At 40.1% G+C, this 26491-nt stretch overlaps 1 protein-coding gene across 4 annotated transcripts in view; it reads right to left on the bottom strand.

The window, feature by feature from the left end:
- The window catches only part of POGZ (pogo transposable element derived with ZNF domain), a 53777-nt gene that overhangs the window by 10065 nt on the left and 17221 nt on the right, over positions 1 to 26491 (bottom strand). Inside the window, exons 2-10 of one of the 4 annotated variants that reach the window (XM_030324519.1) lie at positions 22344 to 22468; positions 21166 to 21324; positions 12933 to 13108; positions 11918 to 12026; positions 10163 to 10453; positions 9864 to 10055; positions 7609 to 7715; positions 6587 to 6924; positions 6061 to 6215 (exon numbers count right to left, since the gene is read on the bottom strand). In XM_030324519.1, coding sequence (XP_030180379.1) covers positions 6061 to 6215; positions 6587 to 6924; positions 7609 to 7715; positions 9864 to 10055; positions 10163 to 10453; positions 11918 to 12026; positions 12933 to 13108; positions 21166 to 21324; positions 22344 to 22467 — 1651 coding nt within the window. In that variant the 5' untranslated portion in view covers position 22468. Of the gene's footprint in view, positions 1 to 6060; positions 6216 to 6586; positions 6925 to 7608; positions 7716 to 9863; positions 10083 to 10162; positions 10454 to 11917; positions 12027 to 12932; positions 13109 to 21165; positions 21325 to 22343; positions 22469 to 26491 lie in introns of all 4 variants that reach the window. The other 3 variants (XM_030324518.1, XM_030324521.1, XM_030324520.1) reach the window with 3 other exon arrangements.

A 26491-nucleotide genomic window follows, 5' to 3' on the forward strand; every position in this document is an offset into this window, starting at 1 on the left:
CAAGTGAATTCTCCTAGAATACTACACTACTTCATTTCTCTGCTCAAGAATAGACACTATCTCCACAGTCACCAGACATCTACTGAATGAGTGTAAGAATTGATCCTTAAAAGACCGACAATCATGAACAAAGTTCTTGCCTTGTTACGAGTTGTTGAGATCATTAAACTTTGAAATTAGTCATTCTGTCAAGCTTATAATGCTGCAATTGTGAATTTTTATCAAAAATATGAAAAAAATTCAGAATTGCTATGTATTTTGAATTAAACAGACAAAATTATTTGTTTTTCTTACTGTCACTGGAATTATTTTCAAGTTTTTGCAAATATGGAAATAGTAAATTTGAAGCTTTAATCATTTACTGGACAATGTCCAGCACCTGCTTGCCCCAAATAGTGAAACTGAAATAATTCTTTAAAGTAAACTAACAAGGGGGCAGCTGGGCGGTTGAGCATCCAACTCTTGATTCTGGTTCAGGTCATGAACCCAGGGTTGTGGGATGGAGCCCCGCATCAGGCTCTGTGCTGAATGTGCAACCTGCTTAAGATTCTCTCCCTCCCTCCCTCCCTCTCTCTCTCTCCCCTCCCCCCCTAACCCCCGCTCTTCTCCCTAGCTTGCACACACTCTCTCTCAAATGAATAAAAATTAAAACAAAACAAAACCAGGTGTTATTAATCTGGGGTCCATGGAGGAGGCCTCAGGGAACTTCAGTATCCCCTGAAATTTTTCCAAGAGTACAATGTTTATTTTTCTGAAAAAGCATTCACAAGTTTGTGTTTATCTCAAAGGGGTATGACAACCCATTTAGAAGTACTGCCTAAAGACTCGTTAGGTGCTACAAGGACAAAATAAGTAAAAAATTCTGTCTAAAAGGATGGAGAGAAGCTGTGAGCTACATAAGCTGAATGCTATAAGAACTGCCAGCAGAGGGTCCAAGAGTAGAATGGAAAACAGCACACAGGTATGGAAGGTACGTGACAGGTTTGTGGAACAGTAACTAGTGGCACGACAATGTTTTCTCCTGTGTTTTTGTCCTTCACCTCTTAATTCAAATCGCTTGTCCATGAGTTACTTTTTTTTCTAGAACACCTTAAACTACTGGTGCTTTCCAACCTTCTGTCCTAGGCTTTCTTATTCTGTGTTTTCCCTAGGCAATCTCATTCAACCTTGAAGGCTCTTCCCACAATCTATACATCAGCTCTCTTGGTATAACTGTCACACATCATCAATAATAACATTTATTAAGCAGTTTCTAACACATAAACACCATGCTAAGATTTAATCTCATACCAAGAATACCAGTGAGATAAAAACCTATGCCATCAGTGAATTTAAGAGGTCTCTATCAACCATCCACATCTGTTCTAGTTCTACATTGGAGGTGGTACAGAAAAAAATCTGAGAGAGAATTAACTGATTTTGCAAAGCAGCCATCCTAACACGGTCCCTTCCAGTACCATCACACTCATGTCTTTAATACCCAACACAGTCTCTTACTTTGAGAAGATAGGAGTGAACTACTATAGCTTCTGCTTCCTGTTCTCCAAATTTTGAAATAAAGGATAGAGACCTTATACCTTTCTAAGGCTCAGCCAACCTCACCATTCCATATATTCTAAGACCTTATCAAGCAATCAGTTCCCTCTTTGTAGTGTCTTTTTCCACACAGGATCCTCCCCTGACATCTGACCATGGTTAAGTTGCCTGAAGCATCCTTCCCTCAACTCGACCTCTTCCAGTCTACTGCCCTTAAACAAGTGTTTAAACAAAATATAATGCTATTAAGATTATACTGTTACTGTAAGTGTAATGATTCATTGATGTTTTGGGGACAATTCAGGAAATTTGAAAATGGACTAGGTATTAGATGATATTAAGGATATATGGTGCGCCTGGGTGGCACCAGTCGGTGCCAGTTGGTTGAGCATCCAACTTCGGCTCAGGTCATGATCTTGAAGTTTGTGAGTTCGAGCCCCACATGGGGCTTTGTGCTGATAGTGCAGAGCCTACTTGGGATCCTCTGTCTCTCTGCCTTTCCCCCACATATACTCTCTCTCAAAGGCACTATAGCTGTATATTGAAATAGGTATTTTTTAGAGATACATACTAAAGCTTTTGAGAGTGAAATGTCATTAAGTCTATAATTTAAAAATACTTCAGAAAGGGTGCCTGGGTGGCACAGTCAGTTAAGTGTTCAACTCTTGGTTTTGGGTCGGTCATGATCTCACAGTTTGTGAGTTCAAGCCCCACATCAGGCTCTGCTGACAGTGAGGAGCCTACTTGGGATTTTCTCCCTCTTTCCCTCTCTTTGCTCCTCCCACTCTCTAATTAAATAAATAAACCTTTAAAAAAATAAAAACACTTCAGAAAACACCTTCAGAAAACAAAAGGAAACATTTTTTCAAAATTAAAAAGAAAGTAATGGGTCCCAAAATATGAACGTTAAAAAATAAGCTACTTTTGGGGTGCCTGGGTGTCTCAGTCAGTCGGTTAAGTGTCCAACTTCGGCTCAGGCCATGATCTCACTTGTTCCTGAGTTTGAGCCCCGCATCGGGCACTGTGCTGACAACTTAGAGCCTGGAGCCTGTTTCGGATTCTCCTCCCCTATTCATGCTCTGTCTCTCTCTCTCTCAAAAATAAACAAACATTAAAAAAATAATAATAAGCTTTTATGCAGGATCTGCCACTGGTGCAGAACAGAGGAGTTAAAAAAGAATACAAGAATAAAACGGATACATACTAAAATATAGAGAAAATATTTACCTCTTTGGGTCAATGATTTCTCAGGTTTTTGATCAGTATAAATTTTAAGTCATAAATTACTCAAAAATTAAAAGTCAGACATAACAAGAGTGGTTAAGTAGACAAAGACTGATGAGGTTCTGATGGTCTGGGGTTTCCCCCACAAGGAAAAACTTATCTTCCTATGTACAGTCATACTTACATGGAATTAACAAAAACCCACCAGCAGATTCTGTATAAAAATGAGGTGTATGCAGTGGTTGTTGCAGATGAGTTATTCAGACTTTCCAAGACTCTGGGGTCCTAATCTAGACCAAGTTGGCTACTTTGCCACTAACTGCATAGTAGTTGATTCCAATATCCATTCTGTTCCCAAATTATTAGTTTGAAGTTCCATCTCATTAATTTTTAAATCTTGACTGCAGGCTGAAATGATTATATTTTGAGTATACTGAGTTAAAATTTCAGTGGTGCCTGGTTGGCTCAGTAGGTAAAGCATGAGACTCTTGATCGCAGGTGAGTTCAAGCCCCACGTTGTAGACAGAGCTTACTTAAAAACAAAACAAAACAGGGGTGCCTGGGTAGCTCAGTCAGTTAAGTGTCCAGCTCTTGATTTCGGCTCAGGTCATGATCTCACCGTTCGTGAGATGGAGCCCCGTGCTGGGCTCTGCATTGACAGTGCACAGTCTGCTTGGGGTTCTCACACTCCCTCTCTTTCTCCCCCTCCCCCACTCATGCTGTCTCAAAATAAATAAAAATATTAAAAATAAAAAAAAAAACCCTGTAAAAGAAAACCAAACCAAACCCAACAATAAACAGTTAAAAGGAAAAAAAGAAAACATTCTTAAATGTTTTATTTTTGAGAGAGAGTACGAGCGGGAAGAGGCAGAGAAAGGGGGACAGAGAATCCAAAGCAGGTTCTGTGCTGACAGCAGAGAGTCCAATGTGGGACCTGAACTCATGAACCATGAGATCATGACCTGAAGTTAGACACTCAACCAACTGAGCCACCCAGATGCCCCCAAAAAGAAAAGAGGTTTTTTAAAAAATTAAAAATAATTTCACTTAAAAAAATTTTTTTAATATTTACTTTTTAAGAGACAGAGAGACAGAGTATGAGTAGGGAAGGGGCAGAGAGAGAGAGAGAGAGGGAGACACAGAATCTGAAGCAGGCTCCAGGCTCTGAGCTGTCAGCACAGAGCCTTATGCGGGGCTTGAACCCACCAGCTGTGAGATCACCCTTAATCTTAACCGCTTAAGTTGGACGCTTAACCGACTGAGCCACCCAAGGAGCCCCTCACTTTTTACTTTTTAAAAATGGCTACTAAAAAAATGAAAATTGCATATGTGGCACGTTATGTTTCCACTGACCAGCATTAGCCTAAGCCACAAATGGCAATCCCTTTACCCTTGCCAGTATGACCAAGGCCAAGGAGATGTAATGAGAAAACAATTCTGCTTAGTAAGAAACAGATTCAGGAAAGACACAGGAAGATCAGGTCGTTCTTCGTCTGTGCTATTTTGTGCCTGAAGATAAGGCCCAAGATGAACATAGCCACTCTACTACAAGTCAGAGACAAGAAACTGCTGAGAAGTAGAACACTCAAGTTCTGGCCTTGCAGCTTACTCTACCTCAAGTCCTCTCAATTAAATGATATAATGGGGGGTGCCTGGGTGGCTCAGTCGGTTAAGCGGCCGACTTCGGCTCAGGTCATGATCTCGCGGTCCGTGAGTTCGAGCCCCGTATCAGGCTCTGTGCTGACAGCTCAGAGCCTGGAGCCTGTTTCAGATTCTGTGTCTCCCTCTCTCTGACCCTCCCCTATCCATGCTCTGTCTCTCTCTGTCTCAAAAATAAATAAACGTTAAAAAAAAAAATTAAAAATAAATAAATAAATGATATAATGGATATCCTTAACATTTAATTAATCCATTTTTAAGTCAAAGAATTTTAATCTGTAGCAAAAGCATCCAGATAACATGGCATATTTCTGTTTATGCATTTGCTCACACAGTTTCCCATCACTCTTCTTACTACTTTTCATTCCTCTAAATCTTTCTTGTATTTAAAGACTCTGAAAATCTTTTTTTTTTTAAGACCCTAAAAGCTTAATAAGCATGACTTTCTGGGAAATCTAGCCTCAAAGATCTTTTTTCTTCTTTCAACTATTTCACCCATCACTGGTATCATACAATGCACGTGTTTATAATAAATATACGGTCTTGTTCTCATTTTCCTATATTTTTGTAATTTTTGTCTCTGCAACACAACCAGAAATCCCCTGAAGGACATAGGAGATATTCTAGGAGTCTGGACTCAACTCCTCACAATGGCACCTTACTAGAGATGTATGCTCTGAAGTAAATGGCTTAATTTTTGTAAGCCTGTGTTCAGCCTGTATTTCCTCATCTGCAAGATGTCAAGTGGAGGTAACACTCCACATCTTATCTCACATTTCATTGAAAGCACTATCTTAATGGTAAAGCACTTTATAATGTTACCTTTTGTCCTATGTAAAAGCTATCAGGGCACTAACTAAAGTCGAGGTCCAAATATAGATGACTGCTCCTCCTATAAAAAAGATCTTGGGGCGCCTGGGTGACTCAGTTGGTTGGGCATCCGGCTTCGGCTTGGGCCATGATCTCACTGTCCATGGGTTCAAGCCCTGCATTGGGCTCTCTGCTGACAGCTCAGAGCCTGGAGTCTGCTTTGGATTCTATGTCTCCCTCTCTCTCTGCCCCTCCCCCACTCACACTCTGTCTCTCTCAAAATAAAATAAAAACATTAAAAAAAAAAATCTAGGGGCGCCTGGGTGGCGCAGTCGGTTGAGCATCCGACTTCGGCCAGGTCACGATCTCGCGGTCCGTGAGTTCGAGCCCCGCGTCGGGCTCTGGGCTGATGGCTCAGAGCCTGGAGCCTGTTTCTGATTCTGTGTCTCCCTCTCTCTCTGCCCCTCCCCCGTTCATGCTCTGTCTCTCTCTGTCCCAAAAATAAATAAACGTTGAAAAAAAAAAAAATTAAAAAAAAAAAAAAATCTAGGTAAGGGATCCATCATGTTATATTATATACATTACAACACATTACAGTGGTCCTGAACCAAAGCCCCTAATACTTCAGGATCTAGCACTGAACTCAATTCAGGCTTGAAGGGAAGTCTAAGTTGTAAGAATAGATGATGAGTGAAATAAGGAATTGACTTGAAATGTGCCAAGAGCTTCCTCTGTACTGATACTCATATATAAATAATGGGGTCCCCCCAGTGCCATTCAATGAATGAAGAGCAAAGTCTACCCCTAGAGTTTAAGAGTTTCCAAACTTACTAGTCGATTCATAAGGACTATGAACATTTTCCAAGTGGCACTGGAGCTGGAAGGGCGTGGAAAACTGGCGATAACAGTGTTGGCAGATGGTATGACCATCTACCTCACCATTCTGCTGATCAAGTTCTACGTGGTGTTTCATATGGTTCATGAATCTGTAGCACAGCACACGGGGAAAGTACAGAAAACAAAAAAATGAGCCTTGGAATCCCAGAACACACATTACATGTGTCCCCTCCCGCCCCCATACATACAACTTCCCCAGTTTGGGACAGTCCTTTTCTGAGCCCAGAAAAGGGTTCCTAAAAGTAAGAGTTCTGTGGAAGGATGTACTGGTTTCCTTCACTCCACCCAAAGTTATCTATTATTACCACAATACCTCCTCCTTCTAAAGTACCATTTATTGACTTAATGATAATCCTTATCCAGAATGGATAATAGGACTGTTGCCCAAAGAGAAAAACTTAAACATCTAAGAAAATTTCAGTCTTCTTTTGTCCAGGGTAACCTCTGAAGCTACACTTACCGAATGTTGTTTTTTAGCCTTTTGGTACAATGTGGACATCGGAAAGACGTGGCGACCTTAGGGAAGTTTGTGAGTTGGGCCACTTTGCCACCATCCCGTCCATAGTAGAAGTCATCTACTAGCATGATGAGTTTGGTCTGGACAGCATCACCCACATTCTCATTTGGCTCTGGTACTTTGGTAGGTGGGGACAGAGCAGGAATAGGTGTGGAAGAGGGTGTGGAAGCAACAGGAGCAGTTTTCTCAGGGGACGGGGGCTTTGCTGCTGATGGGACACTGGGTTCTGAATCCAGAGACTTTCCTTTCTTCTGGTATTCCACCATTTCTGGGCAACAGTACTATAAAGGAAGATCATTGTAGTTATCCTGGGGCCTGGGATGTGTTAACTCCCCAACCTCATGAACATCTCCTGGGAATGGTGTGATTCTAGGTATTCTCATCCAGGTTTCACCCTTCGGTGTTCTACAGTGTTTCCAGGACTCCCACTTTTTCTAGTGGATATATATTTACAGCCATATGCCACTCCAAACCCCGTACCTTATACTTCTCCCTCCTGCTTTAGATCCTTTAACCACCCACTAGCATAACCTGCCTCTAAACTCCCTGCTAGGAAATTTCAACCTTTGTGTCTGGACTAATACCAAAAAATGAAAAGGCTAGAAATGGGAACTGGTTAATGACTGACTCCTGATTCAGCCAATGACACAATAAATAGAAGATAAACCAAGGCCAACTTGGCTTGAGTCCTGATTATCTAACAAACCTGTCCACCTGTGCAATTTCAAAATCAATCATGACCAAGGAATTAAGGTCACATATTAAGGTTCTAATCTACTAGAGGTTCTTTAAATGTATCCTTCCACATTCCAAAGTATAAAACTCTTCCAAAATAGGCCAAAGGAGAGCATAAAGCTTCCTAGTCATTTCAGAGCCCCCGTTTCACAAGTTCCCAACCCTATAGGAAGTATACAGTGGTAGCCATTGAAGCTGGATCCCCATCACAGGTGGTAGGTATCACTTACACACATGTGACCTCTCAAAGCTTCGGTAACACGGAATTGAGCATTACATCGTGGACATATTTTCCGTCCACCATCCTGGAGGTCGAACACTGGGATGGAAGAGGTCACTGGAAGAAGTGAAAAGCATTGATAAGCTTAGTATGATGATATTTGAAAAAGATTATTGGCCCTTTGAAGAAAGGTTAAACACTTCCTGAAGAGCACATTAATGTTTATCAGCAAGCATGAGAGATCACTATGAGGAACATTCTTTTCATCATTCTTCTACCTCATGGCCAGCAAATCACAGCTCACAGATAAAATCCAGTCAGATGCCAACTTCTGTTTGGTTCATGAGCTAGGAATGGCTTTTACTTTTTTAATTTTTTTGTTATACAATTTTTTCTTTAATTGTCGTAAAACACACATAAAATTTACCTCTTAACCATTCTCCAGTGAACAGTTAAGTACGCTTGCATTGCTGTACAAGCAATCTCCACCAGGACTCTTTTCCTCTTGTAAAACTGAAAGTCTATACCCATTAACTAATTCCCCATTCCTCCCTCCTCTTAGTCCCTGGCAACCACCATTATACTTCCTGTCTCTGTGAATTTGACTCCTCTGGGTACCTCATTTAAGTGGAATCATACAGTATTTTTCCTCTTGTTATCAGCTTAGTTTAATACTTAGCAGAATGTCTTCAAAGTTCATGAATGTTGTAGCATGTGTCAGAATTTCCTTCCTTGAACAATACACTACTGTATGTATATATCGTATTTTGTTTATTCATCAGCTGATGCTCACTTGGACTGCTTGGAAGTCCAATAGTCTTTTGGCTATTGTAGGTAATGCTGCTTTGAACATGGGTTACAAATATGAGTCCCTGCTTTCAGTTCTTTTGGGTCCTACCCCAGAAGTGGAATTGCTGGGTCAGATGGTAATTTTATGTTTCACTTTCTGAGAAACCATCACACCAATTTACATTTCCAACAGCAATGCACAAGGGTTCCAACTTCTATACATCCTCACCAACATTTGTTATTTTGTTTTTTGGGTAAGAGCCATCATGATGGGTGTGAAGTGGGATCTCAACACAGTTTTGATTTGTATTTCTCTCATCATTAGTGATGGTGAGGATCTTTTTGTGTGCTTAGTGGCTATCTGTATATCTTGTTTGGAGAAATGTCTGTTTAACTCCTTTGCCCAGTTTTTCATTGAGTTGTTTGGTTTTTTTTTGTTGTTGTTGTTGAGTTGTGCTTTATAGATTCTGCACTTGATCTTAGCCAAAAGGCTGAGAAGCGATGTGCTTTATATATTCTGGATGTTAACCCTTTATCAGATATATGATTTTCTAATATTTTCTCTTATTCAGTAGGCTGCTTTTTCACTCTGTTCATAGTGTTCTTTGATGCCCTTTTAAAAGTTTAAAATTTGAGGTTGTTCCATTTATCTATTATTATTATTATATTCTTTTGTTACCCGTGCTTTTGGTGTCATGTGCAATAAATCATTGCTAAATCCAGTATTATGAACCTTTCCCCCTATGTTTTCTTCTTTTATAGTTTTAGCTCTTATGCTTAGGTCTTTGGTTCATTGAGTTAAACTTTTATATATGGTGTATGGGTCCAACTTCATTGGATATGAATGCCCAGTTTTTCCAATACCATTTGTTAAATGTTTTTTACATTTTTAAATGGCTAAAACGAAAGTGAAAGAAGATATTCTGACACGTGGAAATTACATAAAACTCAGAGTTCACAGTTTTAGTGGAGTTCGGTCATGCTTATATGCATATTGTCTGCGGGTGCTTTTGCACAACAATGTGTAGTTGTAGCAGAGACCCTATTTAGTGCATAAAACCTAAAATACTTATCTGGTTCTTTAGAGAAAAAGTTTGCTGACCCCTGCTCCAGACCACTGAAAACTCTCATGCTCATATCCTGTCTCCACCTGGAAACCTCCCTACCAATTCCTAACTTTTAAACCTTGTGCAGAAATCCACCTCCTCCATGAAGCTTTCCTTTGATTACACCACCCATCTCTGATCAACCAGTCCATTTCACTCGTCTCCACAGCACAAGAGGCACAGAATGGTTTCCTTGTAGCTGATTTAGTTATACTTTTCACAGTGGCCATCCTCTTTCCTACACTACAGTTTCTTGTGAGAACAGACTGTGACAATTATATTCTATTTTACATCTCTATTTCAAGGCATGGAGTTCTGATATATCGAATGCTTTATTAATGTTTCTGAATGACTGGTCAGGTTACTGTACCTTTCATTGAAGACTCAGGTCCACTAGTTCTCTGGGAGCCATGGGCAGAGCTGTTGTTGGATACCACCACTGGCCCAGGACTCTGGCCCAGGGAAGGGATGGTGTTAAGGGTATTCACCAGTTTGGCTACTTCATTGCTATTTTCACCTGTAACCCCGGGTCGCTTCACAGTGACAAAGCTGGCAATGCTCACTGCAGGTGGAGAGGGGAAGGAGGGAGCTATGTTGGCCAAGTGATAATCATCTGTTCTCCACCCACAGCCCTGCCCAGTACGGCCATCTCCACTTCCCAAGGCTCACCTAGCTTGGGATTGGGTGTCTGGCTGGATTGGCCTGGAGGCTGAGAAGCCAGCTGCCCCAGTGAGGTTGGCTGTGTGGCGGTAGGAGTGGTGGAGGTGCTGGGTGTGGACTTGGTTTGCTGGGACTGCGACTGTGGGACGGTGCTTCGAATGGTCAGAGTGGCCGGGATGACGGTGGTGAAGGTGTTGGTGGTGGGCCGCACAGGCATCGTGGAGCCTGGCCTCACTGGGGTCATCTGAGAGAACACTTGTGGGACTCCAACTGTCGGCTTAACAAACTGGGTACCTGGAGCTTCAAAAGAGAAACAAAGTACCACATCTTGGTCAATGAGCTCACCTTTAATACGTTCTACCAGTGTTTACTGGAAATACTGGAATAGGAAAAAATAATTTCTCCAAACTATTTGGTGGCCATCAGAGGTTACCAAGAGTAGCACGTTAGACATTTTTAATGTCTAAGAAAATAGGTATGCAAGCAGATAAAAGAACTTAGCCTAAGTAACCAGCCCTATTAAACTGAAGAAGGAAGATTCCTATCAATTCCTCCCCAAACACCTTACCACACTGCCTTTTCCATCCCAAGAATACAATTAGGAGTAGCTTGACCTCAATACTGAAAGAACAAGGATGAGTACAGACTAGGAGGCAGTATGGGTATATTTAGGCCAAAGGGCAAATGTGGTCCTGAAAAAAGCTATCTTTCTTTTTCAGGACACTAAAGGAGTCCTCCATTCTTTTCTATGCATTCAAAAAGACTGACTATGCCATTCTATTGGGATGTCCCAGAGGCGAATGTCCTGGCTCAGCTGCAGACAATTCCATGGACAGGTGTATAAGAAATATCAGAACTAGGTAAGATAAGGTCATGAGACTGAAGGCCAAAAACACTCTGTGGGCTCTGAGAACAACAACGACAACTTAGGCCAGCTTATGGAGGTACCTTCACAACAACGAAATTAAGATCTCTTTTGGTCTGAATTGTAGTAAACTTACAGACACTTAATAAAGAACTGTGGGGAAAGTTACAAGATTTCAGAAAATTATTTTCAATTCAGTTTCTTAAAAAAAAAAATACTAACTAGTCATTGGCAATATTTATCATCAAAGGTTCGGTCATTTGTTTTATACCCAAAATCTATGTTATAAAATTAAAGGGAAAGAAAGTTTATAATCCCACCATGTGAGTAAACTTACAAGAAATCAGAAATTTGAGAGTTTGCATTAATAATATTCCTTCAGGATAACAAACTTTACAGCTGACAAAAACACCAGAAGCAGAAAAATGACTATATAAACCCTTCTTTATTATTTATTTATTTATTTTTTCAACGTTTATTTATTTTTGGGACAGAGAGAGACAGAGCATGAACGGGGGAGGGGCAGAGAGAGAGGGAGACACAGAATCGGAAACAGGCTCCAGGCTCGGAGCCATCAGCCCAGAGCCCGACGCGGGGCTCGAACTCACAGACCGCGAGATCGTGACCTGGCTGAAGTCGGACGCTTAACCGACTGCGCCACCCAGGCGCCCCTATAAACCCTTCTTTAAAGGGTGGTAAAAAGTTAAAAAGAAAAATAAAACCACCATCCTGGCCAAAGGTTAGATATCATTTTTAAAAATTGGGCTTAAATCAGTGTGATCTTATATTTTTAGATTTTCCTTAAGTATGCTTTTTAAATGACCAAGAATACTTTGAGACAGTAAAAACAAATCTTCTGGATGCCAGTTTATTTCAAATGGGTAGACATTTTTCCTTACCTGGGACTAGTGTTATTGGTCTAACCGTTTGGCCTTGCTGTACGTTCAGCACAATCCCAACCTGATTCATCGCATTTTGTACAGGCCGGACATTTCTTACAGGAAATCCCTGCGTTAAAAAGCAAAATGATCTTTAACATGGAGAGTAGCTAACACTAGCAGATACTACAGTAAGACTACAGCCAAAAAATTCCCACTCTTACCCAGTGGTTCTTTTTCTAGAGGTAGAGCTTTTAAATGACCAAGATGGAGAAATTTAGGAATTCTGGCAAAAGTTTTGAGTGACAAAATATCAAAACTGAAGAATAAGCTTTAGTCCATATGAGCAAAAATGAAAATCTACTTCCTGTCTTAAAAAATCAGCTTAAAAAATACCTCATCCACAAACTGGCCCCTAAACAGATAAAGGACATAGAAGGGGAAAAAAGTGACACTCTAAGAGTATTCACTGTAGTGATTCAACACAAACCAATTGTTAAGAAATTGTTTCCAAAGTCCACAAACCTCTGGCAAATCTGTAAGAGGAGAGTTTGTAACTCAGGAAGCCACAGGCCAAGAGCAGCACTTGCCTTTAGGTTCCACATCCAGCATCAGGCTTTCAACTTCAACTGACATTATGTATCAAATAATCTGCCTCCTTCTCTTCCAAAGTTCTTCCTGCACTTCACCAATTTCACACACAGATTTCCAAAAGTCAATTAACTCACCCATTATAAGAAAATCAACCCAAGCAAAGGGCAAGAAGCTTTGAGGGCCAAGTATTAACACTTCCTAATCTAAGCTTTCCAACTAATTTCTGCCCAGATCTCAATCAAACCACTTAACAGCCCTCTGAAGGATAGGAAGAAGGTATTACCCAGCTGTATGTTATATTGGGCTTTCCATAAAAGTTAGTATCAAATTATAAAACAGCAAATGAGAAAGCCAGGACAAAAGACAGGACTTAAAACTCCAAAGGTTCACACAGTCTTTCTCTCCTTCCCTATCCAGCCCCAGAATTCAGAGTCCTACTCACCTGCGTAGTGATGAATATTGGTTGTGAGGCCACAGGAGAACTAGTCACATGATTGGCATTCTGCATGACCTGGACAGGCCTCAATACTGGTTGAGTAACCATTGTGCCCAGACCTGGGGTTGGATTCTGGGTTAGGATGAGCGGCTGTCCACCTTGTTGGACCAAAGAATTGCCAGCTAAGGGTAAAAGAAAAAAAAAAAATGTAAGAGAAAACAAAGCCACATTTTACAAGAAACATTGGGGTCTCAGATAAGAAATGCGGTCTCAGATATTAAAATATCCAAAACTGTCACGACTCACCTCAGGTTTAACATCACCAACCTCACCAAAAATTTAAGCTTCACCCAAATCTACATCTAACAGAAAAACAGGTAGGTAGGGGAGGTTCACTAATATCTCCCCGGTATATCTTAACTAGGGATGTCTTAATTTAGTAAGACTTTTTCTACATGGCTATCATTTGGACTCTGATGATTTAATATACGATTTAACATAATCTCTCCATACCAAACTAGCAAAACAAAGTAACATTTTTTTACATATTTTAACTAAGTGAAACTTATTTTGTCAGAATGTAATTTGCTGTTAGCGAATCCACTTTAATATTTTTAAAAGAGAAGTATTCATCAACAAACATTAATTCAGCAAGTACACAACATCTAAAGAATGATGCCTCTTCCTAGTGATTTCAAATCTCAGAAATGCAACAGATTCTCTAAACAATCAGTGGCTTTTACAGATACGGGAACAGAGAGATTAACAGGCTATCCCTCTCTTTTTTGACATCAGAACTGATAAAGACTTGGCTAAAAACTAACCAACACCCAGTAAAAATGGTATGACTTCATGAAGCAGATGATTCATTCATAATAAATACTAATAAACTGGCTACTGAAACATTTTAGGTTGTTTTCATTTGTGAAAAAAGTAATTTTGTAAATGTTTTAAAGTTTTTTGTTTTTTTTTTTTTACTACATTGGGCTAAAAAAATCATTAATACTAAACTTTACTGATTTACAAAGAATACCCCAAAAGCAGACAGAAAATTTCAGAGTTGATATACCTAACTCAAAGATTCAAATAAGATACTGTGCCTCAACTTTTTGCCTCAAATAACCACAGTGGGATGGGTTCCTCTGAATTTTATGTCCTACTTGACAGATGGAGTCAGTGCAGTTAGCTACAAAGCTAGACCACTGGTACAGGTGGCTATTAATGGGCCAACAATGGCTTGTCCCACTTTTTTCCAGAAATTGAGTGCCCATCAGTGGACTAGACCTCATAGTTATGAGGCCAGCTGAATAGTGATTATGAGAGGTTGACAAACAGAATTTCCAAGTTCTATCAATGCTAATTATATTGGCAATTTGTTATTTTAATTCAAATGTTTTATTATGGAGAAGTTCAAATACACAAAAATAGAATATCATAATGAATGTACCCCATGTACCCATCACTCAGCTTTAACAATTATTAACTAGTACCAATTTTGTTTTATCTGTACCTGCCACCCACTTTCTATAATCTAATAACTCTAATGAATTCTAATAAAATATTTTAAATGATTCTACATTCTTAAGTTTTTCTTTAAAGAAATTCTGCCAATTCATGGGTCTTACAAAGTTCTATTTCCAGAGGATAAAAGAAGCAGACAATCAGGATCCTTAAAACTTGAAATGCCTATAAAAGTATCAACCAACCAGCACCCTGCCTCACAGGGTGCTCTCAAACACCCAACCAGCACCCTGCCTCACAGGGTGCTCTCAAATAAACTTGGAACCACAGCCATAAACTGATTAAATACGGGTTAGTGATTCAGCAGCTTCTCTCACAATATGCTGTTTTTACAAATCTGAAGGTCTTCATGTTTCCTTTATTTTTTTGTTTACTTACATAGTCTTAAAACCCAGGGATGAGAGCTAAATTGAGTCAAAATGGGCTAAACAAGAGTTGAAAGCCATTATTAGTTATAGAATAAGAAATCTATTAACATTAAATTCACATCATTCACAGCTCAGAATTAAGCAGTGGTTTATTTCACTACATACTATGTCTTTCCAATGCAAACATATACGATCAGTCAGAACTACAGAAATCATTTCTAAACGCTGAGTGGTAGATTCTGAAGAACAAAAAGGATTGCAAAAATGTTCCAAAATTTTATTCCTGATACTTTCTTAAAAAAAAAAAAAAAAAAAGCTTTACTGAGATAACATAAACATACCATACGTATTACCCATGTAAAGTATACAATTCAGAGGTTTTTAGTATATTCGAATACAAGCTTTGTGCAACTATCACTTCTATTTAATTCCAGAACATGTTCATCATCCTAAGAAAAAAATCTTGTGCCCATTAGCAGTTTTTCCCTATCTCCTCTCCCCAGCCCTGGAAACCACAGATCGTATAAATGGAGTCATACAGTATGTTGCCTTTTGTATCTGACTCCTTTCATTCAGCACGACATTTTCAAGGGTTATTCATGTTCTAGTATACATCAGTATTTCATTCCTTTTTATGGCCAAATAATATCCCACTGTACAGATATACCACCTTCTGTTTATCCATTCAACAGCTCACGCTGTTCCATTTGGGGCTATATGAATAATACTATGAACATTTGTTCAGGACATTTGTGTGAACATGTTTCCATGTTTCGGGTATACAGCTAGGAGAATTGCTGAGTCATGTAAGTACACTTAACTTTTTGAGAAACTGACAAACTATTTCCCAAAGTGGCCATACCATTTTTACATTCTCATCAGCAATATAGGAGTCCCAATGTCTCCACATTCTCACCAACACTTGTTATTTGTCCACCTTTTTGATTATAGCCATCCTAGTGGGTGTAAAGTGGTAATCTCACTGTGGTTCTGATATGCATTTCCTCAGTGACTAATGATGTAGAGCATTTTTCATGTGCTTACTGGCCATTTATATATTCTCTTTGGAGAAATGTCTATCTAGATCCTCTGCCCATTTAAGAAATTGGATTGTCGGGGCGCCTGGGTGGCGCAGTCGGTTACGCATCTGACTTCAGCCAGGTCACGATCTCGCGGTCTGTGAGTTCGAGCCCCGCGTCGGGCTCTGGGCTGATGGCTCCGAGCCTGGAGCCTGTTTCCGATTCTGTGTCTCCCTCTCTCTCTGCCCCTCCCCCGTTCATGCTCTGTCTCTCTCTGTCCCAAAAATAAATAAAAAACGTTGAAAAAAAAATTTTTATAAAAAAAAAAAAAAAAGAAATTGGATTGTCTTTTTATTATTGAATTGTAGTAGTTCTTTATATATCCTAGTTATCATGTCCCTTATCATATATATTATTTGCACAATTTTTCTCCCATTCTATGGGTGTTTTCACTTCTTGATTATGCCCTTTGAAGCATAAAAGGTTTTAATTTTTATAAGGTCCAATCATTTTTTTCTATGGTTACATATGCTTTTGGATCCTAAGAATCCACTACCTAAATCAAGGTCATAAAGAGTTACACCTATGTTTGCTTCTAAAAGTTTTACAGTCTTAGCTCTTACACTGACCATTTAGTTAACGCTTATAAACGGTAAGGAGTGGAAGGGCCACTCCATCCACTTCCATGTGGGAAAAGTACCCAGTTGTCCCAGTATCATCTGCTGAAAAACTATTCTCTACCCATTAAATAGGAAAGTATTGATTACATTTTATTCTTAAGCAATTATCATTCTCCATGGAACAGGTATTTTGGAGTACAGAACAAAACTGTGTCCATATCCTTTCCACTATTCTTTCAAAATAATCTTTACCTTAATTATATTTTAACACTTGACTCATAAAATGCTACACACATTTAAAAGGCTTTTTAAAAATTATTTTAACATTTATTCATTTTTGAGAGACAGAGCACAAGCAGGGGTGGGGCAGAGAGAGAGGAAGACACAGAATCTGAAGCAGGCTCCAGGCTCTGAACTGTCAGCATAGATCTGGATGCGGGGCTCAAACTCACAGATGTGAGGATCATGACCTGAGCCTAAGCAGGATGCTTAACCGACTGAGCCACCCAGACACCCCTAAAAGTTCTAAAGTACAATGATAAACACTCTTGAATCCATCACCCAGCACAGGACTAGACCATTACAAAAACCATCAATGTACTCCTCCTCCGTCTCAACTCTTGGCCTCCCTCCCACATTAAAAAAAAAAAAAAAAAAAAAAGTTCTTCAAAATCAAGGGTCAAGAAAATGCTTTCTATATAGAGAGGGCAAAGAAAACAAGAGAAATAGATAAATTATAAAAGCTAAATCAGTGCCCCCAAAAGAATTTTTTTTATAATATAATTATTGGTGGAGGTGGCTATTGATAACCAGGAGCCCAACCAGTTGTAAATATTTGTTTGTTTATTTATTTATTTATTTTTATTTTATTTATTTATTTTTTTGAGAGAGAGTGGGGGAAGGGCAGAGCGAAAGAATCCTAAGCAGGCTCTGTGCTGTCAGCTTGATCCCACGAACTCTAGATCACGATCTGAGACGAAATCAAGAGTCTGGTACTTTAACCCACTGAGCCACTTAGGTGCCCCAAATCCACTATATTCTGAAGTCTCATCCTTAAACCTAGACTAGCATCTCAAGAATATCAGATAAGGGCGCCTGGGAGGCTCAGTCGGTTAAGCATCTGACTTCAGCTCAGGTCATGATCTCACAGTTTGTGAGCTCGAGCCTCACTTAGGGTGAGCCCCACTTCTCTCTCTCTTCTCCCTCTCTCTCTCCCTCTCATGGGATTCTCTCTCTCTCTCTCTCTCTCTCTCTCTCTCTCTCCCCCCCTCTGTCTCTGCCTCTCTCTCACTTATGCCCCCTCTCAAAAAAGAAAAAAAAGAATATCAGATTTTAAAAGTTACAGAATTGCCTGTATTATGCAAAAAGGGGGGTGGCTAGGCAAATTGGATTTATTAATGCATGCTTATCTATGCATGAAAATGTTTTGGAAGAATACACACGGCATATGTAACTGGTTACCAGTCTGTACCCAATTTTTTCCCCACTAACATGGGTTAATGTTTTATTTATTTATTTATTTTGAGAAAGAGAGAGAGAAAGAATGGGGTAGAGGAACAGAGGAGAGAAAATCCCCAGCAGGCTCTATGCTCAGTGCAGACCCTTGATTCCATGACCCTGGGATCATGAGCTGAGCTGAAATCAAGAGTCAGATGTTCAACTGACTGAGCTACCCAGACCCCCCATGGGTTAACATTTTAATTTAAATACTAGAAGTATGTGTATATAGATAGATTTTTTTTTTTTTAACTTTGTACACAGCCCTAGGTGGGCTCGGAAATCAAAAGTCCATTCAAGGAGTCAAGGAGACTAGATCATGTCAGTGTGTCCTCATAAGCCTTGGAATATCGTACGATCAAAGAAAAATTTAGTTATGCTGGTTGCTAACAGCACTTTGACAGATTATTTTAAAAGAAATACAGGAAAGCAATATAACACAGAGGAAAGGACACAAACTGAAATCTAGACAATTCAAATCCAGTTTAGTCACTTACCAACTATTTGACTTTAAGCACATTGTTTAGACTCTCTAGGCCTTTGGTTTCCACATCTGTAAAATGACAGAATCCTCTGGATAGTGGTTCCTCATCTTTATATATATGTAAGGGCCCCTATCTATAAGTTCAAAAAAATTCTAAGGATGTTTCATATAATAAAAATAGTATTTCCTGTACCCAACAACTGAAAAAAATGCCTACAGAAATTAGATTTAAGTTCAATAGTACCTAAAGTTGGCAGCAATATGAGGAAAGAGCTATTGGTGGGCAATTATTCAGGGCAATCTATTAGGACAATTTGAGACCATCTATCAAGTTTTAAATGCCTGATCCAAACAATTTCACTTTCTACTGCAGATATGCTTACACAGTGCACACAGATACAATGCCTGAGAATGCTCACCAAGCACTGCTTGTAATCACAAAAAATAAGGACTGTAATAAATATCTAACAGTAGAGGAGTAAATGGTTATAGCCAAAAATAAAACCACCATGTGTACTTCTAATGGAAATATAAACTGATACAACATTTCTAGATGGCCATTCCAGGAAAAATATCAAAAGCCTTAAAAACTATGCTGACTTTTGATCCAATAATTTGACATTTATAAATATGTTCTCAGAAGTAAGGAGGTGAGAAAAGACACAGAGACAGAGATGCTCACAATAGCTCTTTAAAGTACAAGTATAGCCCTTTACAACTATCGTTAATAATAAGTAACCAAACAACAGGAAATACAGTTGACTCTTGAACAACACAGGTTTGAATTGTGAAGGTCCACTTGTACATGGATTTTTTTTAAGTTTATTTATTTTTATTAAAAAAAATTTTTTTTAACATTTATTCATTTTTGAGAGACAGGGCATGAGCGGGGAAGGGGCAGAGAGAGGGAGACACAGAATCTGAAACAGGCTCTCAGCACAGAGCCCTATGCAGGGCTCGAACTCACGGACTGTGAGATCACGACCTGAGCTGAAGCCGGATGCTTAACCGACTGAGCCACCCAGGTGTCCCTAAGTTTGTTTGTTTGTTTGTTTATTTATTTATTTATTTATATTTAATTATTTTTTTCAACGTTTATTTATTTTTGGGACAGAGAGAGACAGAGCATGAACGGGGGAGGGGCAGAGAGAGAGGGAGACACAGAATCGGAAACAGGCTCCAGGCTTTGAGCCATCAGCCCAGAGCCCGACGTGGGGCTCGAACTCACGGACCGCGAGATCGTGACCTGGCTGAAGTCGGACGCTTAACCGACTGCGCCACCCAGGCGCCCCGAAGTTTATTTATTTTTGAGAAAGTATGTGTGCATGGGGGAGGGGGGAAGAGGGCAGAGAAAGAGGGAGAGAGAATCCCAAGCAGGCTCCATGCTGTCAGCCAGAGCCCGACATGGGGTTTGATCCCATGGATCAAACCATGAGATCATGACCAGAGCAGAAGTCAAGAGTTGGACACCCAACCAACTGAGCCACCCAGGCACCCCTGGATTTTTTTAAAATAAATATAGTATAGTACTATGTTATCTCTCTTTTTTATGATTTTCTGTATAACATTTTCTTTTCTCTAGCTTACTTTATTGTAAGAATACAGTATAATACATATTACATACAAAATCTGTGATAATCAACTTATCAACAGAAGGCTATCAGTATTTAAATTTGGGGGGAATCAAAAGTTATATGTAAACTTTCAACTATGCAGACAGTTGGCACCCCTACCCCCCATGTTGTTCAAGGGTTAACTGTACCTTTACTCATCAACAATGTTACAGACATACACTGATTAAAATGGGAAGATATTCATTACATATTAAGGGGAAAAAGGAGGCAAAGAGTAATGTAGAGGCTGTATGATCCGTTTTTATAAAAAGTAAATCACAACATATACCATATGGGAGTATATAAAAGTACATATATGTACAAAATAAGAATTACAAATAGTTATCTCCAGGTAGTGAGATCACAGTTAAAAAATTTTTTCCTTCCTTTTATTTTTTTCAGTTTACTTTTTCTACAATACACATATTATTCCTGTATTAATAAAGCTATTTTGTTTTTAAAGGAAATAAAACAATTAAAAATAAGCCCTCTGCAGCAACACAATGATTCTATAAAGGTGCTTATTCTAGTTTAGGAATCTTAAGATATAACTTGCCTTCAGAGTGTAAAAACAGTCATCAGAAATGAATAGAAACCAATACTACGCAGCTCTAGTCAATAAATACACTAGAAGCACCACTCTTTCACCACTTCCTTCAAGTAGAAAACAACCCTATCCTATTTTCCATACCCAGGAACCAATGACCATATGAATCTGCCAAAGAAAATTCAGAACAAAGCTGCCCTGGGAGAATTCTTACCAAACTAGTGGGGCTTATTCTACTTAAAAAAATAACAAAAACAATCAAACAGCACCCCCCGCCCAATCTTTTTAATAGTCAGGAATTTTGGGTTTACATTTTCTCTCCCACAAATTACCAGCAGCAAGATCAGCTGCCCTCAGACTTGAAAGACCAGCATCAATTCAGCACTAACTCAGAAGGAACAGCAACACTACTGAATCACTTCCATATCACAGAATCATTACTAAATTCACTCCAACTAGTAGAACCATCTCAGTACCTAAAACTAAACAGGTACATCTGTTCCTAAGACCTCTTTATTTCTCTCTCTCACCCCTCTGGCCCAGGAAGAATTTCCCAATAATCCCACTTACCATTGTTGTTGGCAATTAGTGTGACAAGAGTCTTCTTTGTACTGTCGCTGTTCTGTGCCCCGCTGCTACTAACGGTGGTGGATGTAGAGAGGTGCCCAGCAACAGAAGCATGGGCAGCGATGGGCACTGGAGCCGAGACTGGCTGCTGGCTCACAGAAACTGTGGGGAAGGGGAGGCATAGTCACTTGGAGACAGGGACAGATGACACTAAAGGATATTGTTCTAATCCCTTTCATCTTGTTGTGGGTCTCTACAGCCAAAAAGTTTCCTGCTTTCTTTGCAAATCCAACTGTTCATCTGATTTCTCCTCCTACTTGTCCCTCGCTCCACCAATTAGACACAATGCCTTCTTCATCTCATATTTCCTGGTTAATTTAGATCGCGAGCTCACTGAACCAGTATTTTAAGGTTTTGCTTATAAAGCACAAGCAAATCTCTAGGACTCAAAGGTTTATTATCACCACTATTGGTATTTATAACCATGCATACATAATAAGCCGTACACAAGATCCTGAACTGTGTCCTGTTTCAGCCTAAACCAATGCCATCTTCAGGTCTCAAGGTAGGAAAGATAAAAATAAAGAGAGCAACAGATACAATTTAGCAGGGGGAAAGAACCATCACCCACTCTCTGAATTTAGGGCAATCTAGAATTTGACCCTGCAACATCACGTTTTTGAAAGAGCAGCTAACAAGCCTATGTTTGTAAACTGTTCATGAAGGCAGACACAAAGCAAACTCTGTTCAGCTCACAAAGGAAACCAAGGTCAAGTAAAACAAACAAAGAAGAGAAAAATGACTACGGGATCCTGTGTTTGACTGGGTACATAAATGAACACTGCCACACACACTACTTTGCGTTCTTGTTTGTACATTTGGTAGGAGGACTGCTAAATGATTGCTAAGCATTGGTTAACTCAACTCTCAATGTTTTAAATAAATTGAGCATAGTGTTTCTAGCTTCACATATGAAGAAACTGAGGTATTTTTACAGACTAAAGCATAGAAAAAAAAAAAAGCACCAGCGCCACAACGAGGCATCCATCCTTGGGTTCTTAAACGAGGTATCCATCCTTGGGTTCTTACAAGTCTTTCTCCACCTCACACTTTCTTAATAAAAATGCCATCCAACTGAGTCAGTTTAAATAACAATCCAAGATCAAAAGAGTTTTTGTTACCTGTAGTAGTTTTATCCACTGAATTATAATCTTCAACGACAGAATCTTCAATGACATCGCTGATTTTCTGCCATGGCTCCAGCTCCTCCTCCTCACATTCCATAAAGAGGTCGGTGTCCGCCATGCTACAAGAAAAAAGGACCAAATAAGATACTGACCTCAATGAGGCGCCTGGGTGGCTCAGTCGGTTAAGCGTCTGACTTTGGCTCAGGTCAGGATCTCACGGTTTTTGAGTTTGAGCCCCATCAGGCTCTTGTGCTGATAGCTGGGAGCCTACAGCCTGCTTCTGATTCTGTGTCTTCCTCTCTCTCTGCTCCTCCCCTGCTCACACTCTGTGTCTCTCTCTCAAAAATAAACATTAAAAAAAAAAAAAAGATATTGGACCTAAGAAGATATTGACCTCAAAATGAGAAGTGGTTTTATACAAAATATGGAATCAAGATTCTTCAATCCACCCTTATGCTCCCTCTACCCTTTCCCCTAACCTCCCCCTACTGCCACATTTCGAAGGATCTAGAATTATAACTTTTGCTCTCTTAAAAATATTTATTTTGAGAGAGAGAGAGAGCACACACAAGTGGGAGAGGGGCAGAGAGAGGGAGACAGAGAATCCCAACCAGGCTCTGAGCTGTCAGTGCAGAGCCTGACTGGGGATCAAATCTCATGACCTGAGCTGAAATTGAGAGTAGGACGCTTAACTGACTGAGCCTCTCAGGTGCCTCATTGTAAGTTTTATTCTTGAAAACAAATTATGAAAGAGCTCACAGCAATTATTCAATAAGAGGAGTATAAAAGTTTAATCTGTAATACCCAGGGCTATGATCAGGGTGAGGCAAACCATCCAAGTACAGGGTCTTCGATTAAAATGTATGTTTTGGGGGTGCCTGGCTGGCTTAGTCAGTGTAGCACATGACTTTTGATCTGAGTTGTGACTTGAGCCCCACTGTGGGTACAGATATTACTGAAGAAGAAAATCTTTAAAAACAATAATAATAGGGGCACCTGGGTGGCTCAGTCAGTTGAGTGTCTGACTCTTGATTTTGGCTCAGGTCATGATCCCAGGATTGTGGGATTGAGTCACATGTCAGGCTCCAGGCAGGGCGTGGAGCCTGCTTAAGATGCGCTCTCTCTCCCTCTGCCCTTTACCTCCCTGTTCATGTGCTGTCTCTCAAAAAAAAAAAAAGTAAAAAAGGTATATTTTGCTCATTATGAACTTTTTCGTATTAATAGTACTCTTTTACTATGTTAAAATACTCTTTTATTCCTGAGCCTTTTTGCAGTCTCTTAAATTTTACACCCAGGATAAGAACCTCACTTGTCACACTACATTCCCAGTTTACAAACTTAGGCTGTTAGCTGCTCTTTCAAAAGGGTGATGCTGCAGGGTCAAATTCTAGACTGCCCAGAATTCAGAAAGTGGGTGGTAGTTCTTTTCCCCTCCAAATTGTATTCTTGTACTCCACCATGACTTGGGAGTGAGCCTTTAATTTGAAAACACCTAAGTTACATGCTTTTTCTTTTTCAAGTTTATTTATTTATTTTTAGAGAGCGGGAGAGGGGGAGAGAGAGGGAGAGATGGAGGGAGGGGGAGAGAGAGAGAGAGAGAGAGAGAGAGAGAGAGAGAGAGAGAGAGTCCTAAGCAGGCTCTGCACTGTCAGCACGGAATTCAATGTGGGACCTGATCCCATGAACCACAAGATCATGACCTAAGACAAAATCAAGAGCAGGATGGACACTCAACTGACTGAGCTACCCAGTCACCCCTACATGTTTCTTATAAACACAAAGCCTGCACCTCTGCAGTGCAAACAAAGAGCTATTGCTAGGCGCACCTGGATGCCTCAGTTAAGCATCCACTTTTTTTTTTTTTTTAAGTTTATTTGAGACAGAGTGCAGGAGGGGCAAAGAGAGAGGGAGAGAGAGAAAATCCCAAGCAGGCTCCATACTGTCAGCACAGAGCCAAATGTGGGGCTCAAACTCACAAATCACAAGATCATGACCTGAGCCGAAACCAAGAGTAGGATACTTAACTGACTGAGCCACCCAGGTGTCCCAGCATCCATCCGACTCTTGATTTCACCTGCGTAGGGCTCTGGGCTGTCAGCACGGAGCCTGCTTGAGATTGTCTCTCTCCCTCTCTCTCAGCCTCCTCCTCTCAAAAATAAGTAAAAAATAAAAATAAAAAAGAGCTACTGCTATTCTGCCCAACATCAGTAGACTAAAGGTCAACTTCTTTGTCTTGGAATTATAATAGCGTTACTGCTCAATGCTCAAATAAATCTTTTAATGCAAAGGCTCTCACAGAAACTTTTTTTTTACCACATCTCTATGCCAAAAACCAACCTAAAACTAGTCTAAATAGTTGGGTCCATAGAACGTGACAGGATTCATTTTTAAGGTGCCCAACAGATGGCATTGTTCCCTTGAAAATTTAAAATATCCAGGCAGCGTGATGGGTACTAAGGAGGGCACTTATGATGAGCACTGGGTGTTTTATGTAAGTGATGAATCACCGAATTCTACTCCTTAAACCAATATTGCATTGTATGTTAACTAAAATTAAAAAAAAAAAATCCAGCCAACGCCCCACTGAGTTGGCTACAACCAAGTGCCCACAGTTTCAATGGCTAAAGTGCCTAACTCGATTCTAACTGGTCTCTAAATTCTAATTATTTTTGTCTTCCCAGGCCAGGACCATAGTGGGGAGAAAATGTGAGCAAGGAAAGAAAAACATATAAAGTATCAACTTAAGTTTTCTTAGTTTCATATTTAACATAAATATACAAAAGACAATGCTAGCCAGAAACAGAATTAAAAAGAAGGGTGGGGTGCCTGGGTGGCTCAGTTGGTTAAGCTTCCAACTTCAACTTTGGCTAAGGTCATGATCTAACAGCTTGTAGGTTCAAGCCCCACATCAGGCTTTGTGCTGACAGCTCAGAGCCTGGAGCCTGCTTCAGATTCTTTGTCTCCCTCTCTCTCTGCCCTTCCCCTGCTGTGTTGTCTCTCTCAAAAATAAACTTAAAAAAAAGAGCCAAATCCATACCACAGGCAGTCCTTGAGCAAAGACTACACAACACAAACTTCTGTAGTGTCCAGACTAGTTTTACTGAAAAAGATATCATTCTAAGCAACTTTTTAAACTATTTAATCTTATACCAGTTCTCTACTATGTAACTTTCTTAGAGCCCATAACCAACAATTAATTAATGCATGGATATCAAACATCTGGCAGAATGAATATAAACTGTGGATGATAAGTTCTGGGGATGGTTCTCAAGCACTTTCTTTCAACTCTGACCAGCTGCAAGCAAACTCCCCATACATATGCTGAGCATCAGAAGAAAACTTTCCTTCAGAGTAAATAGAGGTAGCTGAATGCAAATTGTGGTTTTCAGTGCCATGCCTATGGATATTTTAATAGCATATCCAAAAGGCTGGTCTTTACCTAAACTACTTCTAATATTTTAAGGGACTGAGTGCATGTTTCATTTTATGAAGCAATAAATTTTTTAAAAATTTTTAGGGGCGCCTGGGTGGCGCAGTCGGTTAAGCGTCCGACTTCAGCCAGGTCACGATCTCGCGGTCCGTGAGTTCGAGCCCCGCGTCGGGCTCTGGGCTGATGGCTCCGAGCCTGGAGCCTGTTTCCGATTCTGTGTCTCCCTCTCTCTCTGCCCCTCCCCCGTTCATGCTCTGTCTCTCTCTGTCCCAAAAATAAATAAATGTTGAAAAAAAAAAATTAAAAAAAATATTTTTTAATGTTTACTTATTTTTGAGAGAGAGAGAGAGAGAGCGAGAGAGCGAGAGAGCGAGAGCCCGCGAGCACACAAGCAGGGGAGGGGCAGGGAGAGGGAGACCCAGAATCTGAAGCAGGCTCCAGGCTCTGAACTGTCAGTACAGAGCCCGATGCGGTGGGGGGGGGGGGGGGGCCCGAAATCACAAACTGTGAGATCATGATCTGAGGCAAAGTCAGATGCTTACAACCACCTGAGCCACCCAGGCAATCCAGCAATGAACCTTAAGAATAATATTCAAAGTTTCTTCCAGGGAGCCAGGGTGGCTCAGTCAGTTGAGCATCTGACTCTTGATTTCAGGTCAGGTCATGCAGGGTCGTGGGACTGAGCCCCGTGTGGGACTCTGCGCTGAGCAGA

This window comes from Lynx canadensis, chromosome C1 (genome assembly GCF_007474595.2).
Source record: "Lynx canadensis isolate LIC74 chromosome C1, mLynCan4.pri.v2, whole genome shotgun sequence".
NCBI classification, from domain to species: domain Eukaryota; kingdom Metazoa; phylum Chordata; class Mammalia; order Carnivora; family Felidae; genus Lynx; species Lynx canadensis.